At 45.2% G+C, this 17831-nt stretch overlaps 1 protein-coding gene across 1 annotated transcript; it reads left to right on the plus strand.

The window, feature by feature from the left end:
* Nucleotides 1-221: 221 nt before the first annotated feature.
* Nucleotides 222-16128, plus strand: rybpb (RING1 and YY1 binding protein b). The gene is made up of 5 exons (XM_041034472.1): nucleotides 222-349; nucleotides 960-1085; nucleotides 12041-12346; nucleotides 12438-12536; nucleotides 12852-16128. The coding sequence occupies exons 1-5, from the start codon at nucleotides 324-326 to the stop codon at nucleotides 13099-13101; spliced, it is 807 nt and encodes a 268-aa protein (XP_040890406.1). The 5' UTR covers nucleotides 222-323; the 3' UTR covers nucleotides 13102-16128.
* Nucleotides 16129-17831: the final 1703 nt, after the last annotated feature.

The raw sequence follows: 17831 nt of genomic DNA on the forward strand, positions 1-17831 counted from the left end.
ATTATTATTATTATATCAATAACGCCTCCTCAGAAACTTTATGTATGTGTGTGGGTTGAGGTGAAGTCTATCAAAAATCTCTGGTCGTTATTAAAACAGCCACTAAATATCCATCCAGACTTTTAAACCGACTCGCACTCTGATTGGCCCGGTGGCTGTCACGTGGTGTAGTGCAGTCAGTCGCTGTGCCGTGCCTCGAGCCAGCGCTGAGTGGAGCCTGTCTGCCAACAGCTTCAGCAGCGGCTCTATCTGGATCCTACTACACTCACTGACAATTAAAGGAGGCCCTTTTTTCTTCTTATTTCCGAGGACTATTCTTCACCATGGGCGACAAAAAGAGCCCTACCAGGTAATGCGACCGCCCGCTTTCGATTTATACTTGTTTTGTGCGTTTTGGGCTCGATATTCGGATGCATTTCTCTCTCACAGGGATCGTTTCTCCCTTTTTCAGTTGGTATGCCACAGCTAGCTAGAATAGTGCAGTCACTATGGCGGCTTCTCGCTCCCTACAACCCAGTCACTTAACAGACAAAGGGAATTTTTTCAGAGGATACGCCTGGCATTCCCTGAAACGCTCTTCCGTCTCAGTGAAGCCTTTTGGAGGGTCAATGTCGAAATTGACATGGTTTGATATTGGTTTTGTTAGCCGACATGCTAAGCTTCGATGCCGAAAATTTTAGCAATGCTTGCCTGCCCGCTAGCCTAGCTGGCGATACAATCGGACGGTGTGGATAGTCGTCCGCTTCGCCTCTGAGGGGATTTATTAACCAAGGAGCTCTACTTGCCGGGACTCGAACCCAATATTAGTGACACCACCACCATGCTTTGTGCTGCACTAAGTGGCTTGTATATTACACAACAGGTTATGTTTGCCACATTCTCCTTTCTTGTTAATCCACGGAATATGTTGGTGGTATTTCTTAAACTAACTTGACCTTAACACTTGTCTCATTTGTAAGGCCAAAAAGACAAGCCAAACAGACCGCTGACGACGGCTACTGGGACTGTAGTGTCTGCACGTTCAGGAACACCGCCGAGGCTTTCAAATGCAGCATCTGCGATGTGAGGAAGGGCACATCCACAAGGTAACGTAGCGCTCCCTCTCTCTCTCTCTCTCTCTCTCTCTCTCTCTCTCTCTCTCTCTCTCTCTCCCTTTCCCTCCCTCTCTCACTCTCTCTCCCCCTCTCGTCTGAGCGTCTCGTTTTCCCCCTGCTTGGCTGGCTGCAGCAGCATTGCATCGCAATTTATGGGAATGACAACTTTGATCGACAGCCTATTTGTCTGTGAGCGAACGGGGACTTGTTGATGGACAATCTTGCAAACATCTTCTGCCGTCCTCTGGATTATCTGTAGTTTCTCATTTTATGCGACTAACATTGCATTGCTTCTGTGCATTCGTCTAGGTAGGCTGGCTGCTTCACTAGCCAGAGGGGGGGTGGTGGGGTGGGGAAGAGGGACCATACTTCATGATGGCTGTACAGCTACAGTACATCAACAGAGCAACAGCGAAAGGGCTGATTTTTTTTTTCATGGAGTGAAACAAGGTGAATGCATGTATGCGAATTTCACCTACCTGTAGGATTACAGAGATTATTTTATTGGTCTGATAAGTCAAATTTACTGTGCACAAAGCTGTTATACAGTGAGGGAAAGATTGTATTTCTTAGGTTAAGAGGAGTAGTTGTGAGCGGGATTAGAGACACAAAGTCCAGATGTGTGTTTTTGATGTTTCAGCATCCATCGGACTTTTTCCCCTCGTGCCATGTAGTTTAAGCTTATGTTGTTTCATGCCCAACCTGGTGTGACACAAGTGTTTACATGAGGTTCATTAGGTTTTTTTTCCCAGTATTTCAGAAATCCAATTTCTAGTTTTTAATGTCAGTCCATACGTTTGGCTATGGTTAATCATTTCCAAAACTGCCACAAACTTGTTTTGTTCTCAAAGCTGTTTACAAGTGAATTCACTCTCATTTACTCTGAAAAAAAAAAAAAAACCTTCAGATTAATCATATCATCATTTATTGTAACAGGCTTGTATGTCCCAGACATTTTTCCCCTAAGATGAACTCAGAATAAAATTTTATGATGTCAGCTGAAGACAGCGTCTTATGGGAAACTGAGATGAAATCACTGTATAGCTTAAACATTGTGACGGGATTCCCTTTCGGTTTTGTGTATACTGACGCCGCCTCCTTCTGTTCTGGGGAATGTTTTTGATGATAAGTTGCGTGTGCCGCTGTGTGAGTTTGTTTGCTCATGTCATCAGTTGCATGATGAGGTGGAGAGATAGATGAGTCATTTGTGGGTTTGTTGACAAGCACCCTGCCCTCTAACCTTTCCAGCTGTGGTTTTACAATGAGCTGTTCGACTGACACCCCTGGCGCACCGCAAACGGGGAGAACACACTTCACGCTGGGTTACCGAGAATCCTAAAGATTGAGTTTAGTCTTAATTGTCTGGGTCCCCTCCCCCCTTTGAGCTTTTCCCAGCAGCATGTAGCTTAAGACCACAGCTGATGATGCAGGCTGAGCACGCTGCGTGAAAGCAGGAAGCAGAGACAAGCATGTCATACCCATCCTGCCACTGTGCTTTGGCAACAGCCCAGTTGCCTCTATTTGGTAAACTTGACATCACTGAAGTGTTTGTGACACATTGCTGTTTGATCTGAATAGTTAACCTTTGATTAATGCAATTGTGTAGTTGTGGGGCTGCCTCTTATTCTAATGAGTACTAATTAGCTGTCTTTTCTTCACTGTGTGATGTGTTCCAGCAAAGCATGGGACAAAGCAACATGCTCTTAGCTAAATGATTCACACTTAAGGCTATGTGTGGATGTTTGTCTTGCTGCTTTTATCTGAGGCTCTGCTTTGAATGTGCTTTTATGCATGAGGAGGCGTGTGTTCACTAATTAGAGTTCCTCACTGCTGGTCGAAGTCAAAACACTTCTTTTCTTGATGCTGAAGTCATGATTTTGTGTTTTCTGCAGGATAGATCAATTTAGGTATTGATATGTGCGGTCAGTGGTTATATTTAAACCATGTTTAAATTGACTAGTTTTTTACGTGGGGTAAATGTGTGGAAGCTAGTTCTTTACACACACTCCTCCCACAGTCGCCAGTATTGGCTGTAGCTGACTGTAGTAAGGAGAAGATGGATGCAGCTGAAGTTAGAATCATAGTCAGTCACACCTTCATGTACGCCGGAAAAGCTGTGAGTACAACAGGATGTAGTCAGCAGAGACTAGTGTATTGATGTGGTTTCTACCTGCCCTTTAAGTCACGCATAAGGTCTCCCTACCTGTCCTAAACGAAATCTAAGACCAGATGAATGTTTCCAACCCCTTAAGCTTGATACATCCATCTCTCACTGTCCGCACTGGGCCATTGAGACACCAGCTGTTTCCGCAGGTGTCGATGGAGAACGCACAATTAACATGATCCATTGTGATGGACACAGAGTGGCTTACACTCTGCGAGACTTGAATCACACTTTGTCCTCTGCCTGTGGTAAGTAAGCTAGGTAACCGTGGGTCATGCAGCTCTGATTTGCGCTAATGGAGGCAAGAATGTGTGTTAACGAGAGCTGTGGCATCAGCATGCGGGGAGAGGCCCCGTTCTCCCCAGCCGAGCGCAGCCTAATGAACCTGTTGACCCAGTCCAGCTCAGTGATGTAACACGATACCCAAGTAGGCTAAATCAAGCCTCTGCCACTCTGACTCTTAAACTAGAAAGCACTCTGCTTTTTGCACCTGACCTCGCTGCTAATCTACAAGTCCAAGTTTTCAGCCTCTGCATTCACTGCCTGTTCCTTTGGTAATTGGAGGAGGGCTTGCATTACCATCCCCTGTGAGGTGCATGCTATCATATTTAAATGTTTCTGGCACCCGAACCGGATCACTGTGTGAACGTGACACCATGTTGCTGTACATCAGTTTGCTTTGTGGTGGTGTTTGGTATGCACCTCTGGCAGCCCCGGGGCCCAGGGAGAAACCATTAGGAGCCCTCTAAAGGTGATTGATGGTGGTGATCACAGGAAGTCTTGAGGTACCTCCAGTCTTTGACTGCTGTGCTGTTATCTGTGCACTGTTGCTCTCTTGTCAGCCATTTCAAGTAGCTTCCATCTGTGCTTCATATAAAACAGAACAAATGGGTGTCTCTTACTTGTTAGGAAAATGCAGTGCGCTGACTTGATTAAATAAACTTAAATGGTTCACAGTTTAGTTGAAACTCAGACTGCTGCAAGGACACTCAACTGAAAACGGATGTTCTATGTATACAGCAGTATGAGATACAGGGGTTTAATCATAAGGCCACCAGAAAATGGTCTAAGAAGTCAAATTCTTTGTTCTTTCCATGAATTTTAAAATATCATTTGAACAGAAATCAAAGCAACTTGATACTTGTTAACCAGCACTGAATGCAGATAGAAAGATTAAAGGAGAAGCTGGATAGAGATCTAATACTAATTTTTGTCAGGTGATCTCGGTGGGTGGAGTACTGTTTACTTAGCAAAACAAACCCAACCTGACGAAGAAATTTGGATTGGCGGTGTGAAACATGTTGTAAAGGCGTCACTCTTAAAAGCCCGATGAATCGGGCTCCATCAAATGAAAACAACACATGAAATGTTTTGCACGTAATTCTGTCTTCTGTCTGTGTCTGTGTCACCAGGCTGTCTTTGAAGGTTCATAAGAGCCAGCTTTTGTTGTAGTCTGTTGAAAGGTGAGGCTGTGTTGTGAGAGAAAAGTTTTTCTTTTCAGTCACCTGTGGCCTGTTTATACTGATGATGTGTCTTTGCAATCACTGTGACAAACTTAAATAAAACAATCATAGGCAGTGACTGTACATGATTCTGTGGATGTTTACAGATGTAAATGTGCTTAAGTGAAGGTGTTTTGCATTTGGTTTGGAGCCTTATATTAAGATCATATGGGAAACCCATGAATCCACAGATTATGAATGTTAGAAGCAAGACTGATAAGCAGAATTAGAATGAATACAATCGAAATGATACCCAACCGTAAAGCCATGGGTTAGTACTTGAGCCAAAAAAGTAAAAGTGCACCTCTTTTTCTTTCACTCTCTCTCTGTGAGTGTTGAGGCTGTACAGTTATTGGAAAATGATTGCAGTGTGTGTTTATGTGTGTCTCGGTGTGTGTGTGTGTGCGCCTTTCTTTCTTTTACAATGATGGAATAGAGTCATTATAATCCGTGGATTCTCCCACTGTCACATTAAGGCAAATTGTCGAGGATAATGGAATTACATAAGAGGGACATGCTGGCGCTCAATTTATATCTGCACTTCCTCGCCCACCCCATGCCCCCACAGCAGCCCCCACTCAGAGGAAACTGCTTTTGCTTATCCAGCATTATCAGCATCTGCACTAAAACCCTAAGCACGAGCGGGTAGCCCTAATCTTTACGTTAATTGCTGGATTTAAAAGTTCTTAATTACTTCATGGGATTTGGCAGAGTGTGAGTGATTAAATACAATAGCCAATTTGGCAATCTGACAAAACAGAGAAATGTTGAGAGAGCTGTTGAACTGGGGCTCCTCCCATTCAGGAAAAAGATGAGGCAAGCAAATGAGTGTGACAGTGAGGGAGTGAGGTGTCTTGGGAAACTACAGGAAAAAAAAGCATATGAGGACAAGGAGGCAGGGAGCAAGGGAGTTGTCAAGTATGGAGTCACAGCTAGCTGAGGAGTAAGGAGAAGGAGAGGGCAAAAGAGGACAAGGAGAGAAACAGAGCGGTGAAGAGACAGAGTGGAGTATAGCGTCTGGACATTTATGTGTGTGTGTTGGGTGGGGGGGGGGGGGGGGGGGGGGGGGGGCTGCAAGGGGGATGTGCTCACTCAGCCAAGAGTCTCCAGGGGCTAAAGCAGAGCGAAGCACATCATTACCCAGGGAGGGGGAGACTGGACAGCCTCTTCTGTCTCTACCAGCACCACCATCTATGCATGGGAGACGAACAGTACCATTCGACATGTCGCGTCGAATCTTACAGAGATCTAGAGAAAAACCAGAATTGACCATTTTCCTGGTAATTTCACATGTTTTGATCCTATTGATCTTTATTCTAGTTTGAAACCTAGTTATCCATGGTTAGTCTGGGTGTTATCGAGAAGCAGTAGTCCAGAAATATTCAGTTTGGTAGATTTGAATCTTGGTTGGAGGCTTTGCATTTGACCTCTTGGTGTCAGGTTTCCCCACTGTGTTTTTGTTTGCTTGCTTGGTGTGGTTCCCATTGTGTAGAACACGAGAGCCTGCTGTGAAGGTGCGGTGTCCCCTTTGGCAGTGCTGCTTGATGATTTGTTGAGTAAATTCAAACCAGGCTGTGTTTATACTAAAGCAAACAGGAAAGAAGATGACTGGACGGCAGCGAGATAGTGTGACCGGGTCTACTTGACAGATAACTCACGCACACCAGAGGCACGCAGCAGGAGAGAGGGTGAAGAAAGGTGAAGAAGAGACCTACTTAAAGCCGCAGCAGGATTTAGGGAGGGTGGTGGGGGGGGGGGCTAACGCACAGGGAGAAAGTGAAAAGAGATCAGAGAGGAAGACAGAGACAATGATGGAGAGGCAGTGGAGAGAGGAGGAAAACAAATGAGTGATACTGAGCAGTGTGACACAGTTCTTCTGATGGAAGTAGCTCGTACATGCTTAGTGTCTCTCGCTGTCAGTCTGCCCTGATGCCAGCCAGTTCATAGCCTAAAAGGTCTGCCATGGAAAGGAAAGACCTTTCAGTGTGAAGATGTGTCTTTCACACATAAGCAGACACAAACTTCGACATTTCCTCTTTTAATTCCTCTGTCACAGACCTCCTTTTTTTCTGGCTCGTGTCCGTCTCACTCAAATGTACAGAAACTCAGACGGCCAGACTATTTTTCAGCTTGTCAGGAGAAGCAAAAACACACTCCTGGCAGCCAGCATGGTGCATAAGGTTTGCAGTTGTTGCAGAGAAGTTGAGATATCTCTGAGAGATTTCCCTGCATTCCTTTGCTCTGTCCAGTATTGTTAGTACTCAGTACTGCAGGAACTAAATGCCATACCTGACTGTTGTGCTATTTTGCTGTTTAAGGAAAAGGTGTGGGGTGTAGATGCTTTCTGGGAGCCTGCCGAGCATACAGACAGGGCACCAAAAGAAATTTGATGGAAACATTGTGGGGGATCCAGAGACCCCCAAAAGGGGAGTAAGGTGAAGAGGTTAGAGGGGAAGAAGTGACAGAAACATTAAGCCCTCAAAATCCTGACTGGAAGGGACGGATGAAAGGATGAATGCTTAATGCCTCTGGTGGGCAGTGGGAATGAATTGAGAAGCACTATAGCCCCAGGCTGCTCTTCAGGTGTTATCCTCATTCAACCTCCCCAGCACACTCGCTCACACAGATTACTTTACCCACGGATGGCTAGAGGTGACAGCACTTCAGGCTCAGACTGATCAAGAATTTCCTCACAGGGAACATACACTCACTTGTCAGTTTATTGTGTGCACCTTGCTGAAACTAATGTGGTACAAAACAACAGCCCTGCAATAAATCCTACCTTCATGATGGTTAGGCTGTTCAGTTTTTGTTGAACCTGTGCTAAGGACACGTTGATTCAACTGTATGATGGTTTTGGAGGCTGCAGTTTGTGACGCTGTTGAACTGTATTGCATTATACAAAGCGGTGTGTGTTTTGCTTAGCCTAACTAACAACTGAGTGAAGGTCGGGCATCGCATATTTCTGCATAATAATCAAGGCGTACAATGTGTGGACACAGGCTGCCTGTAGATCATCGGTCACATGGTTGCCTGCGCATCATACGGAGGTGCTGTGATCAAACTAAAGCCCTGTGGCATTCTCACATGTTGGATCTGCTCGAGACCGAGGCTGTGATGCTCTCTCAGTCCTATGTGAGGGGAAACCAGGTCACTGGTGAATGTATGTGAAGAGAGGATTCATGTTTCTCAACGACTTTTTGCATCACTGTGGACAAGGAGCCCACGCTCAAACTGTTTAAATGCGGTTATGTACAAAGTCTTAATGAGTGAGTGGGTGATGTTAAATAGTCTGAGCTCTTCAGTGGGCTGTCCATGATTGAGGAAGACTGTTGTCTGTTGGCTGTCTCACTCTCTCTCCCCTGTTCGCTCAGCTGTCTGCCACTGCATTCACTCAGCCTGGCAGGAAATAATTGCTTGTCCTCCACACAGCACTTCAAATAAAAGAGCTGTGTTAATGAGGGCTTTCCTGCGCCTCTCCCTCTTTCTCTCTCTCTCTCTATCACACTCTCCATCGCTCACTCACTCTCTTCATTACCCTGTCTCTCCATGAAGTGCTCAGGCTCATTGTTTTTGGTTTCTGTAGAAAGAGTTTCCTCTGAAACGGCAGCCTCAGCTTTTGCTCTTGGCTCACACTATCAGCTGCTCCTGGCCAGCGAGAGCACCAGCTGAGCAGAGGTGTGTCTGTTTCTGGGGTGGTTTAGGCTGAGTGGAGCAGTCTAACTATGGGTATCACTGTGACTGAATTAGGAGCTTTTAAGCCTGATGATAGTTATTTCAGAGCATCCCGTGGAGGGAGTGTCCCAACTCCTCCATCCCCCCAGAAGGTGGAATTTAGGGGCAAGCATAGGAGGAGCTGTCAATCATGGCCTATTGTTGTGCGCAGGGGAGGTAATATGCTGTAAGCCCTCACAGTGGGAAATGATTCGACAGCAGGCTTTATACACTTGACACACACACACACACTCACTGGCACTGATTCCCTAGGAATACATTGGCAGCAGTGGGAAGTTGGAGCAGTTTCTGCAATTGGACCCTGGGGTTCACTCCTGGTTCTGCTCCCAGTATCATTTCCAGTGCCCCTTGTGTCATAGACAGGACACCGTTCCTGTTTGATCTGGATGTTTGCAAAATACTATAGTTCAGTTGTGGAGTAATTTTTGGCAATGCTGCAGTAATTAGTACACTCTATACCCAATGATGTGGACAGATGATTTAAGTATGAACTGGAATTAATTTTGAATATGAAGTATATTTTTAGGCAGATGGAGACTTTTTCCAGCACACATGTGGTGCCATGCAGAATCCCCAGCCATGTTAATGAGTCACAGAGCAGTGCCGTGCAAAAGCCATGATGTGTGGTCAGTAAATAAATAATGGGGCAGAGAGAGCGGTGGCTCTATCATGCCAGCAGCATCTCATGGCTGACTTACAGCTGGCACTGAATCACTGCTTAACTACCAGGTCTGTTTCTGCCACCACTGCCGCTGCTGACACAAATCTCAGGCTCTGACCAGGGCCTCAGCTCCGCAACAGGCAGAGGAGGCGTGGACCTTATCAATCACTTATTCACCACCTCCTTGGCTAACTGCTCTCGTTGCGATACAAAACGATTTCTGGCCTCGTCGAACGCCGTCTGTGCTCACAATCTGTTTACTCGTGGCTGCGGGTTAGGGAGACAAATATTTTTTGTGACGGGTGTATGTGGGTGAGCACATGTCATTATTGTGGCTTTGATCACTGCTGTTTTCTAATGCGTACCCAAAACTTCAGTTCTTTTGTCACACTGTCACAGTGGCATGTTGACAGTTTCCCACCAGATGTTGACACTTGATCAAGAATCCCGTAGTGCTCCGGGGAAATACTGGATTTCCATGGGGTGGACTGCATCGGAATGTCACCAGCATGGGGACAGGACACGAAAAAAAAAAAAAAACATGGCTCAGAAATGCACAGGAGTCTGGAGGAATTTATATTAATATCATTTGACATTTGTTTTAAATGCCAAAGCTAGTTCAGCATGACACGTATTATTTGCTCAATGTGAATTTAGAAAATGAGTAATTTGTAGAATGAGTCCGTTTGTGTTGTGTCAGTATTGGTGATGGGTCCAGTGCTATAAACTCAATATCATCGCTCCATGATTAATTATCAAATGAATCACTTAAGCATTTAAAAGCATTGCTGAGCGTAGATAGGTTTATTCACGCACTATAAGAAGAGGCTCTAACACTTAACAGGGCAAGTAATTACTCTAGATTGAAGTGGAATTGGGATCAATTTAATGGGAACAGGATAGGGGTGGCAATTATGACGCTAGGATGGGATGGGAGGAGAATTTCACTCCCATGTCACCCTCTTAATTCTCACCTTCTTCAGTGCCCCAGAGGTTGCCTCACACAAGGGCAGGAGCTAGAAAGAGCCTCAGGCTCCAGAGAACCACAGCAGCTAATGGATACTGGATCAGCAGCCCAGGGCTCATCAGCATTCGCCACAGCTGGTGTATTGATTGGAGTGTAGTTCAAGCATTACGACATGATGCTCTATTATACCCCGATTGATTGCCTTCTGATCGGCTATACACCCCCACCCCCTCCTCAAAGCCTCTCTCAGTGTGTAATGGGCTGCAGCAGGAGGATACTAAATGAGTTTGATGGAGCAGTAGAGGGAAAAAAAAGTCAGGAAAAAAACTGGACTGAACAATAGAGGAAAGATTGACAAAATGTTAGAGTTTAAAAGTGCTAGGCCACTCAGAGACTGTGGACTGTGGGAGCGGAGAGTCAATTTTGAAAGACTTGGGTTGAGAGGATGGCAGCGCAGAAACAACAGTAACTGGACTGACCATATGATGTTGCCAAATTGAAACACTGGGGCTAACCACTTAAGCAGCTGTCTGAAAACCACTCTCAACAGCAAGCCGCTGAAATCAGCATCATCGGTCTGACACACTACTGAGCTTTGGTCTGTTTTTGCCTCATGCATTTGGTCGTAGACCCGTTTCACAGTAGCTCATTCCCGTGGCAAAGCCAAAAAAACATTTGTTTTCACTGGGAGAGTCTCATTTTCCAGCAGTAACACTTGTTTATCTGGCCTGACACTCAGACTGACAGAGTTTCTACAACTTTCAACAGTCCCCACTTGACCACAGGTCTCATAAAGCAGTCCCCAGGATCAAGGGCCCTTTTCTCCACTGGTGGGATATCAGGAAAAAAAACTCTTCCTGCCAAGACTAGAATTGGGTTTGGAAGGATTGAGTATACACAGCTAGCTAGTATAACTTGTTGTGTTCCTGTTGAAAGGCCTCCTGAGCAGCCATCGAGCCATGCCAGGCTGTTTGTTTGCACGCTAAGCTTTTCAAGTGCGTGTTTGTGTGTGTGAGCGTACTTGTGGTTTACTCCTCACCATGCTTGCCCAGCGCTGGCCTGTGATTATCCATGTTGCTGGCTACAGTTTGGTCTCGGCTGAATCGGAGTCTCTGGAAGGCTGCAGCCAACCTTCCCTCTCCCCCGAGCCCCCCACCCCACCCCAGATGCTGCCAGCTGGTGTCCATTATGCTGCAGGTGTGTGTGTGTGTGTGTGTGTGTGTGTGTGTGTGTGTGTGTGTGTGTGTGTGTGTGTGTGTGTGTGTGTGTGTGTGTGTGTGTGTGTGTTAGCCGGGCAGTTGGGCTTTGGGTTAGCATTTTGCTTCACAACTTCAGGCCCTGTTCATCGGCACAGCTGGTGGAGCGGGATGCATGTTTGTCTCAGTTCAGTGGGAAATCAGAGGGATTCTTTAAAATTGTTGCATGTGACATTAATCTTCCTCGCTTTTATTGTTTTTGCTGAGAAAGAATGATCAAAGTCAAAGAGGCTGTGGTTTGTGTTTACGTGCGTGTGTTTGAAAATGAGACAAAAAGGGGACAAAGTAGTTCTGTGTTTGCTGGTGGAGCAGCTCCACCATGTTCAGCTGAATCTCAGTCTGTCACAAATGGGGCCAACCCTGCTGTAATCAGATTAGAGGACCTAAGTGACGTGCTGCAAATGTCCCACCTTGTGATCCTGTGCATTCATTTTATTACAGCGGCGAGCTAATGAGATTAGCCCTCAAAACAGGGCTGCTCCACCAGGAAGCGGCTGCGTAAACCTGCCTCCTCCGCAGCAGCTCTTTTCCTTCACCGGCCTCTAGGTTCGGCCACCTCTCTTTGTCAGCGGTACCGTAACTATGTTGGTGTGTGGCCAGAGTCAGCTCACAGCTCCACTATGAGGCTAATCCGTGTTTGTACCTTGGATCCCCTCCACAGGAAACCCAGGATCAACTCCCAGCTGGTTGCTCAGCAGGTGGCTCAGCAGTACCCGATGCCTCCCCCGCCCAAGAAGGAGCGGAGGGAGAGGAGCGAGCGCACAGACAAGGAGCGCACCGACGGAGAAGGAGAGCGTGCCAATGGCGAGGGACGCCCGGAGGGTGAGCGTCCAGAGAGAGTGAGGCCAGACGGAGACATCCCTGAGAAGGACAAGAGCGACAAGGAACAGCCAATCAAAGACAAACCCGACAGAGAGAAGGACATCAGCCCAGCCGTCACGAAGAAGCCCAGCAGCAAAAAGACCAGGTCAGGATAAATGTCGAGGCTTCGCTTGTGTCTCTCTCTGTGTCTCCTGTGTTGGTGTTATCCTCACTGTTGTGCGTCTGTTCTCTTCCAGACCCAAATCAGACAACCACCAGAGCCCACCCAGTGATAAACACAGCATACAGTCTGGCAAATCAGCAACCAAGACCAACAAGAACTCGCACATTTCCAGGTGAGTAGCATCTTCTTCTACTCTGCATGGGCTGACTCCTCAGCACCTCTTTTAGAGAAGCTCATGCAGCACTAGGCCAGTGGGAAACCTCAGATGATTCACAAATGATCTTTTACACTGAACACCCACTCTCACTTTATATACACTTGTTCTGCTGTTCATGTGTCACCCGATGAATTGAGCAATTTAGTGCAGCCGCCCCCACAGTGCTGGCAGCCTCCCCCTTGTTGTTGCTGAGACACACATATTGTGGCTGGCATTTCTGGTTATTAAGGTTTGTTTTTTTTTTCCCCTCTCTCTGTCTATGCCTGTCAGACCCAAACTGAAGAACATTGACCGGAGCACTGCCCAGCAGTTGGCTATCACCGTAGGGAATGTGACGGTTATTATAACAGACTTTAAGGAGAAGACCCGCTCCTCCTCCACGTCCTCGTCCACCATCACGTCCAGCGCGGGCTCCGAACAGCAGCACCAGAGCTCCGGCTCCGAGAGCATGGACAAGGGCTCATCACGCGCCTCCACACCTAAAGGGGATCTCTCTGTGGGGCACGATGAGTCGTTCTGAGGTCCCGCCCCTTTCCCCACCGTCCTCACCCTGCTCCACTCCCCCTTTTTCCCCCCACGTTTCTGGACACTATGGATCCCATAGGGGGAGAGATTTCACCTTTCCCATTGCTGCCCTGCCTCCATTCCATGACCACTCCTGGATGCTGAGAGGATCTGGCTGGCTGAGAGGAACAGTGTGGTGCGCCTGTCGGGGAAACAAACGCCCTGCTTGGAGAACTTCCCTCGTGGTTACACCCATGGCACAGGCAAGGAGAGCTGGGCTACAAAGAATAACGGCCCCATCCCAAACCCCCCCCCCCCCCCCCCCTACTTGCGGTAGCATCCAGACACTTGTATGTATTGTTTTATATTTGTATGTGGATGTGAGGCCAAGTCGACTTTTTTTTTGTTTTTGTAAAGAAGAATTCTTCGCTGGGCACAATAACCACCATCATTTTAATAACTTTAAACTATTATTACCCTTATTTATTACCTGTTGCACCTGTATACTTTGATATTCTCCTTTTTATGTTGAAGCTTTGCTGTGTAGCTCTGCCGATCGATCGTTCCTTCAGTGTTTTTATTACAGTTTGAAAATAATAGGACAAGACTCGAGTCACAGACAGACAGCGCACACACACACCACACACATGCAAACACACACAGCACACACACTCACACTGGTGCTAGATACACTGTGAAGCGGTTTTGCAGATTTGGGATTGCCCATTCACTCAATGTGACAAAGTGCTGATGAATCAAATTCTCATTCACTTTTCTCAACAACACTGTCTCACTCTGAACACTGTCTGGACCTCCACTGGGTCCATCTGCTTGTTCTGTACAGGTCAATCAGAAGAAGATCACCTGAAGTTCAGACACCTGACTTTTTCAACTAGATTGTCTATGATTTAGTATGCTATAGCAGATCTCTTATACAGTATCTTATGTCCTTAACTGTACAGTGTAGGCTGTTGTGTAAAACACTAAAAGCTGTTAATATTTTCTGCATTCCATACTTAAATATTGAGTTTTCTCCGGCTGAAGGTAGAGCTGTCCTCTCATCTCCTGAGCCAGAGTTCTTTCTGTTGAGACTGAAGGAGGGTTACACGCAGTTCCACTTGGTGAAACCATAACGAACTGTAAAATAGACCTGTGTTGTCAAACTGTTGTGAATTGATTTTCTTTTTCTTTTGTTGTGGTCCTGACTTTGAATCTTCATTCTCTCAACCTGATATCCCAGAAAACAAGTGCAAAGACGTGAACAATTTAACAAAGATCGACAATTCAATTGACTTGTTTTTATTTTTTTATTAATTTAAGACTCCTGTCATTGAAGGTTAAAAAAAAAATACTGCAGTAGTTAATAGAACACAATTGCTCTTTCAATTTTTAGAACAGCAAGGCTTATTTAAGGGTTTTAACTCACTTTCACCTTAGCTGATACTAGACCAACATAATTTCCTTTTAACTGTATGAAATTGTATAAAGAATAAATGTGTATATGATATCTTAGTTTTATTTATTGAAGGACCAAAGGAATTTCATAATGACATGATACATAGACAGATGAATAACAATTTGAAATGCAATTATCTAATGTGTGAGATGAATAACAGTTTAAATAAAGACTAATATAATCCATGTAAATGGTGTTCTTATTGTCCACTTGTCTCTGTGCAAGGCTAAATCGGGGCAGAGAACTCTCAGTGCTGTGAGCCCAGTTAAAGGAAGCTGCCGGCTCTGCTCTCGGTGGTGGATGTTGCCTCATTGTGCAGGTGATGAGAAGCAGTCTGAGGTGTGGGTGCGTAGCTGATAAGTAGCTCTGGGTCGGCTCCTCTCTCTCTCTCTGCCGGACCACAACAGCACGTGTAGCTGCCCTAACAGAGGCCCCAACTCACCAGTTGAGGCTCCCAGAGCAACTAAAACCAGGTTAGATGAGGTTAACTCGTCCCAGAAAATATCCTAAAAGGGTCTGAGGGGCAGGATTTGATCTGAGTTGACTTAAAAGCCCTGCAGCTTCACACGTAGGGATGATAATCATATGTGTTGTAAGCAATGTTTGAAGTCCAGGAAGATATGTGTTCATAACTTGTTTCTGCTCTTGAGCTATGGTTAATATGTAATCATGTACTTTATCGCATCTGAATATGGAATCAGTGTTCAAAGTGAGGAAAAGCAATGTGAATAGAACTAAAAAAAAGTGGGACTGCTGGGTAAAAAAAGGGGGTTTTATTCTCAGTAAATAACTGGAGAAAACACGGGGGGTGTTTTGTCCAGTTTTTACTGAGAATAAAACCCTGCTTTGTAATGCAATCTGTCAGAAATGGGCCCAAAAAGCCATCTTTTCACCTGCCTTATCTGCAACCACATTCACTTGACTGAGTACTCCAACAGAAAGGATTCATTGTTAAATTATTGACAAATGGCCATTTGCTGAGTATATGAATTATTGCTTGTAAATAGAATTTTAAAAAGGTGCAAAAGCAAACACTATGAATAATGGCATTGGAGCTGAAGTCTTTTGTTTCCTGTTTCCTTTCCGCGCAAGCAGTTCTGTTCTTGTGTGCGACCAGTAACCTTAATTTACTGTGTAAAGATGGTTACATTTTTTAGCTTTGTTTGTCAGAGACCCAAATATAGAATGCTTGTTTTACTGACTGTATAACCTTAAACGTGAATTTCCAATTAAGTGTATTATACAAACTCATTTCTTCCTATAACAATGTCTTGTACAATGCTTTTAAAGTTACTGCTCGGTTAAAAAAAAAAAATGGGGAAAAAAAATTGTAGGGACAGTACAATACTCCATTCTTTGTTTAATCCAGTTTTAGTTTTTATATTTTCTTTTCTTTTCTTTTTTTTTTAACTTGATGATGTGTCATTGTTTCCCCTTGTGAAATGGTCACATTATGTTCCTGGTGTGGAAATGTACGCAGCATTTTCAGCGGATCACGGCTCCTTGTCTAGCTTATAATGTTAAAATAATACATGTTTCTGGCATGTGCACGACTTTTGCGCTTATAGGCTAACCTGATCATTTTCCTCTGCTTCAAATAGAAATGTCTATTTATGAATTTTGCTTGTAGTTTTTCACAAATAAAATTGTTAAAGTTATCTACTTGTCCGGCTGCTCCGTGTGATTCATTGATGCCGTTCATCCACACAGATACACGTGTGTTCACAGACACTGGCAAGTTCAAGTCTTCGGCTGCTTCACAAACAGGAAGCGTGTATGCGTCTGAGATGGCAGACTATTGATTGAAATGTCCCAGGGAGCGTGTGTTTGTAGGAGAGGAAGCCTCCACAGTGCAGCGACACATGACATGAGGGAGCCCTCGTACTGACAGCAGCTTTCAATCATGTCTCCCTCCAGAGGCTGGTTAGCAGCCCGCTAATGCGCCATCTAAAAGCTCTGACCGATGGCTGCTTTCCTCTGCTGCCACTGATAATTCATACAGATATGAAAGTGAGCAGAAAACAATAGCTGATGTTCATGTTTTGTTTTAGGGGCAGATTCACTTCGGTGGTGAGGTTATCACCGGGGGAGCGCGGCTTGTTCAATTCCTCTGTGGTTTATGCATCAGTGAAGCCTCCAAACGCCTCATCCTCTGCTACTGATAACAGCTTTGTGGCTGAATGTTTTTAAAGGGCGTCACTGCAAAACATACGAGCACTTTTTTTTTTTGTGTGTTTCTTTCAGTTCATTAGTGAGCTGCTTATTGCTTTTACTCTACTTTTAGAATTTCATAAAAGTTAATCAACATTAATAATATATCATCAAAGTAGCATTTCTTCAGGCCAAGCAGGATGTTTTGGTATTCTCTCCATCTCTGGCTGTATATCCCCCGGTTCCCTTGAGCCCTGATACTTAACCTGTACCTGCTCCGGGGCCCCTCTAAGAGGGAGCGCAGAGAATCTCCCCCCTTGAGGGATAAATGAAGTATATCATCAAAGAAAATTGCTTTCAGGTCACTGCCCAAATAGCAAGGGCAAAAACCTGACATATAAGGTGGCTTTCAAGTCAAAATGTGAAAGAGTACAAAAAAAGGAACAAGTTGGTATTTGCTTTCAAGGTGCCATTATGGTGTTTGTTCATAAGGTCTCTCAAAGTCCTTCCTTAAATATTGTGAGAGTGTATCCACGCAGAGCAGGCAGGGTATCAGCAATCGTTCACTGTGTTCTTTGGAAAGCGATGAAAGAATTATGAGGAGGTGCCTAGGCCTTAATTCTGGTGACTCTCGTTCATCGAACAGCAAAATGGAACCTCACTTCCTTTCTCTCTCCTCTCCTCTCTCTGCCTCAACACAGAGAGAGATTTAAAAAATAAAAAAAAAGAAAAACTTCTCCGGGATCGTTTTCATTCAGGTCAAGGTCCGACCAGATGAGCGTCTTCCGCTGGAGTCGACCCCTCTGCCAGCCCAAACCGCCATACCATGACCAGATCCATATGTTGAGGAAGGGCTGAACATCTGCAGATAAGAAACCACCAGTTTTTATGTGAAAAGGAAATCAATAGGCTTGATGCAGAATACTGGCAATGTGTGAGACAGGAGGTGAAGTGAGCCATACTTCCCTCTCAAACCACAAAGCTCTGTGATGTTTACAGCCGTGCCTGCGCTCGTGATCCGGAAGTACTGGGGAAGATAGGCAGTTCAAATAGCTGTGTATCACCATCCCTGACTGCAGCTCACTGATGTTTATTTTTGCCTCTGTAGCTGTTGTCATCAAGAGGCAAATTCAAGTGAG

Source organism: Toxotes jaculatrix, chromosome 3, assembly GCF_017976425.1.
Source record: "Toxotes jaculatrix isolate fToxJac2 chromosome 3, fToxJac2.pri, whole genome shotgun sequence".
Taxonomy (NCBI): Eukaryota; Metazoa; Chordata; class Actinopteri; family Toxotidae; genus Toxotes; species Toxotes jaculatrix.